Source organism: Austrofundulus limnaeus, unplaced genomic scaffold, assembly GCF_001266775.1.
Source record: "Austrofundulus limnaeus strain Quisiro unplaced genomic scaffold, Austrofundulus_limnaeus-1.0 Scaffold324, whole genome shotgun sequence".
Lineage (NCBI taxonomy): Eukaryota > Metazoa > Chordata > Actinopteri > Cyprinodontiformes > Rivulidae > Austrofundulus > Austrofundulus limnaeus.
The window spans coordinates 191,628-196,118 of record NW_013952726.1 but is presented as its reverse complement, the minus strand read 5'-3'; the positions used below and the strand labels follow the sequence as shown (position 1 = coordinate 196,118).

Genomic DNA, 4,491 nt, shown 5'->3' with positions numbered 1-4,491 from the left:
GGTCTGGGCCTCCCTTCTGAAGCTGCTGCCCCCGCGACCCGACCCCGGATAGGCGGAAGAAAATGGATGGATGGATGGATGGATAAATTTACTTATTTTTTAAACTTGGAGATCTTTCCAGCTTGAGTTTGTTTGTTTGTTTGTTGAAGTTGATTTTTGAAAATAAGGGGCACATATGATAGTTTTTACTTCACTCTGCACACTTTTAATTCAGGGTAGAATTTACTTTTTTTAATGCGGTACATAGATTGTTTTATTTTTATAAATGAAAGAAACAAATAAATAGACATCTCTTAATATATTTTGACAATTCAAAAAACCCATTTAAGATATCTCTAATTATATTCTGACTTGTATAAATAACGTCAGATTTATCGTTAAGTTGTAGTAAGACTCCAGTTCAAGATATTTTAAATGTATCTTTAGATTTGAGATAGACTATAAAAGATTCAATTAATGCAAATTTCAGACTTTCATGTTTTGTAAATTTTATTTAAAACAAAGCTGCTACTGTTGATCATTCTGTTTGTATAATCCCCGCCCCCAAGGCCAGTACTCTATGGGAAACACTGGAAAGGTCTAAAAAATGTTTTTGATAAAAAAAAAAGATGACTTTTAGTGACTCAGTCTGCAATGTTTGCATCAGTTAAATCAGATGTCATATATTTTGTACCTCTGTATAACCATGTTAATAGTTTTGTAGTACAAATACACGTTTTTCTTATTTTATCAAATTTTGAATATTTTTGTTTTGGGCGGGTAACTTTTCATGTTGGGCAGGTGACATTTTTCATCACCTGCCCAAGAGGGCAGGTAAAGAAAAAAAAATCTTGTTGAACCCTGCTTTAATAGCATTTCTTACTCTATGGAAACACTGCAATTGCGAAACTGTTTTTTTTTTTCGACATTAACAGAATATCAACAAAGTTTTGCGCTCATTTGCAATGGAAACGCAGCTAATGTCTTCTTTTCTCTTTTATTATATCATTTAGGTTCTATTCTTGAACAATTAAATGTTATCTTCATATTATAGTCTTACGTTTTAGATGTTGCACCAAACATGCAGGCAAAGTGTCCACTTCCTTATTTTAAACATCTGGATGTTCATTTTCTAAAAGTTGAGATGAGATATTTTTGTTGTGTGTTTGCAGGTGTATTCAAGGGCAAATGACAAAGAGCCATGCGGCTGGTGGCTGGCAAAGGTTCGCATGGTGAAAGGAGAGGTAAGGCTGAGCATCACTGCAGGGCTGAAGTTACTTTAGGTGAAAAGCAGTCAGGTGTTAGGAGCAACATTAAGGCTAAAAATGACCGTATACTTCCTAAGAATGAGCCTGTGTTCTGAGGCTGCTGAAGGATTCTGTCCAGCAGGAGTTGAGTAAATTGTTGGACACTGATCAGGTGGACTGATCACTTCAGCCTCAGCACATGTAATCTTAGAATAATACAGACGTTGGCTGAGTGAGTAAACAGCAACAAACTAAACAAATGATGTCGTAAAAGTGTACAGGTGGTTTTTGGTAACGAGTTGTTTTAATCTTCTAAACACCACCAAACGTCAGACTTATCATGTATTTTAGTTGGTATCCCAAAGGGAATTTTTAACTACTTTCTTTGCCATTACTAACAAGTTCATTTTTTTAGAAACTAAATGAAGTACAAGATACTTCAGATTTTCAAAATTGGACAAGTACCATATTTATTCATGTATAATACGACCCCCCCTTTTTTGAGCTTAAAAAACATAAAAAAATGTAATCCTCAAACTACCTACAGTTTCATACAGACTTCAAGATTTTTCAGCCTTTGCAGTCTTTATACATATCAGTAAAATGATCATGAACTGTTTATTTTATTTTAACAACATATGTACTAAAAGGTATTTTGACAACAAATATATATCAGCTGTAGCAACATCATATGAATTCTGGCACTTTACACATAGTCCACCAGGAGGCGCCAACACAAAAGTCAGAGACTTCACATGAGATTTGGGCCAACTTGTGGGGGAAAAGCAGATTACCTCCCACTCTCGAGCGCCCCCTCTGGTGGGGAAACATTTTTCAGGGATACAAACTTTTTCAAAACACTGGTAGACAGCAGCCATTACAGACGAACATGTGTTTGTTGTTGTTCCAGGAGCGGCTCGGTCACACACTAATGTCATTAGTTCGTTATCATTACTAAGCTGCAGGACTACTCCCCCGCCCCCTTTTTTTTTCACATCATGTTACCTGCCTGGATCTGTTATTATCTCACTCTAAAGCACGGAGGAGTGTCAGAGGTGAGCTCGTTTCAACTGCTTTTTACAATGCGGGCTCATTTCCGGACTCAATAATTTTGCCAATATTTCAGTTTAAAAAATAAGTAAAAATATTTATCCCAGTATAATTCTACCCCCTAATTTTATGGATGATATTATGGATTAAATTTTACGTATTATCCTTGAATAAATACAGTACTTTTCAAATGGTGACCATCTCACCATCTGTCACTGCTGGAACGGAACGGCCAAAATCTGACTGACAGGCCTTCTGCCTCGGCAGGCTTTTAGATGGGATTTTAGAAGAAGGCGTAGACACTTTAAACCAAGGGTTCTCAAAGTTTTTCGGTCTGGGGACCTTACAAGGGTGAAAAAATTCCAGGGACCCCCTTAATAAACCTCATTCTGTTAATGCAAAATAATTTACTTAACTTATTAATTTATTTTTACCCCTAAATGCCATGGTAATAGTATTTTTGTTTGGTATGTTTGTTTTACTAGTGCATTATTCCCCATATGCATTTTTAAAATAAAAACCAAATTAACAATTTCTTGAAATTTTTTGAGGACCCTCAAGACACGACTTGTGGACCCCTGGGGGTCCTGGGACCCCAGTTTGAGAAACTCTGCTTTAAACCCTCTCCTCCACGATTACAAAGCTTACACAGAGCGTATAATGTTCATCTCTTCCTGGTTACATCCCTGGACCTTTTACGTCAGATGTCAGAACATAACTCATTTTGTTCAGACTAAAGAAAGAACACATGATAAGACTCAGTCTGCTTTAACCTTACAGGCTGAAATTATCAGAAAGTATAAAATACAAAACTGAATCTAACATTCAATAATCAGTTACAAAATTTCCTTCAAAATCTCAGATGTGTGCATGCACTTTGTAAATAAAATAGACTGACAGATGGGTCCTCGAGGAACTCTGTAAGTTGCAGAGGAAAATCAGCTTTCTATTTCCACAGAGAATCATCTTTTCTGCAGCGCTTCAAGAAAATTTTCCTCAAAATCTTAAATAAGGCCTGAAAATCGACTGACTGCTGCTGTTTGGTTCTCTCTGTTTAATGCATTGTATCAGTTTACCTGATCTTTCTGTTTGCAGTTTTATGTAATAGAGTACGCTGCGTGTGACGCTACATTAAACGAGATTGTGACGCTGGAGAGGCTACGGCCGGTCAACCCGAACAAACCAGCCTCTAAAACCACCTTCATTAAGATCCGACTGGACGTACCCGAGGATCTACGGCAGATGTAGGTCCAACATGTGAACATTTAATTTTCTTTAATGATCAGATGCAGTTCTCTGTTCTCTGAGTGTAACGGGCTTTAAAGACCCAGTGATTATGAAAGAGAGATGACATGTTGGAGAGAAACATGGTTTTGTGTTCTCTGTGTTGCAGGTGCTCCAAGGAGTCGGCGCACAAAGACTTTAAGAAAGCCATCGGAGCGTTCAGCATCACCTTCGACTCCGAAAAGAAGCAGCTAGTTATTTTGGTTCGTCAAGCAAGTTTTCTGTTTTACAGAGAAGTTTCTGTGAAAATGACTTGAACAGCTAGTATCTTACCTGATGTAGATCAATCGTTATGAGCCTCAGTTTGGAGAAATAGTTTTGTTTTGACTGAGAAGCATCTGAGAGGGTCCACTGTAAATTGTTTCTGTCACAAAACAACTCAAATCTCAAAACGTTTAGATAGGGCTGGGCGATATGGCCTAAAATCAATATCACGATATATTGACCAGTTTACCTCTAACGATAATTGCACAATAACTCTTACCACCCCCCAGTACACACAAGTACACGGTATAGTATAGTCATAACACTATACAATGTGTCCATGTTCTTAGGCAAAGTACACAGTTTAGTATTCTCTAATAAAGCATTATACAAAAACTTTAACCTGAACCATTTGGACCAAAGTGTTTTTAATATATTTAATAAAAAACATTTTTGTCAAGACTTGAGTCAGATATAGTCATACAAATATTTAACCATCTTCATAACTTTTCAGTGCAAACACATTATGTATGTATTATACTTTTATATTTTAAAAAAATATACCAAATATGTCTTTTGTACTTCCCAAAATAACATAACTACAGTTTTTATTTGTTAGACTGACTGATTTCTCTATTAAAATAACTATTTCTTTAAAAATTATATTATTTAGAGCTCATGTAATAATTTACAGCGGGTAAAATAAGTATTGAACACGTCACCATTT

The 4,491-nt window shown here is 36.2% G+C and overlaps 1 protein-coding gene across 1 annotated transcript in view; it reads left to right on the top strand.

Annotated features, from left to right (window-relative positions):
• LOC106527434 (fragile X messenger ribonucleoprotein 1 homolog) overlaps positions 1-3,763 on the top strand; it is a gene marked incomplete at its 3' end in the record, with an annotated part of 18,256 nt that extends 14,493 nt beyond the window's left edge. Inside the window, 3 exon segments of the mRNA XM_014022317.1 lie at positions 1,152-1,223; positions 3,372-3,520; positions 3,670-3,763. Coding sequence (XP_013877771.1) covers positions 1,152-1,223; positions 3,372-3,520; positions 3,670-3,763 — 315 coding nt within the window.
• Positions 3,764-4,491: the final 728 nt, after the last annotated feature.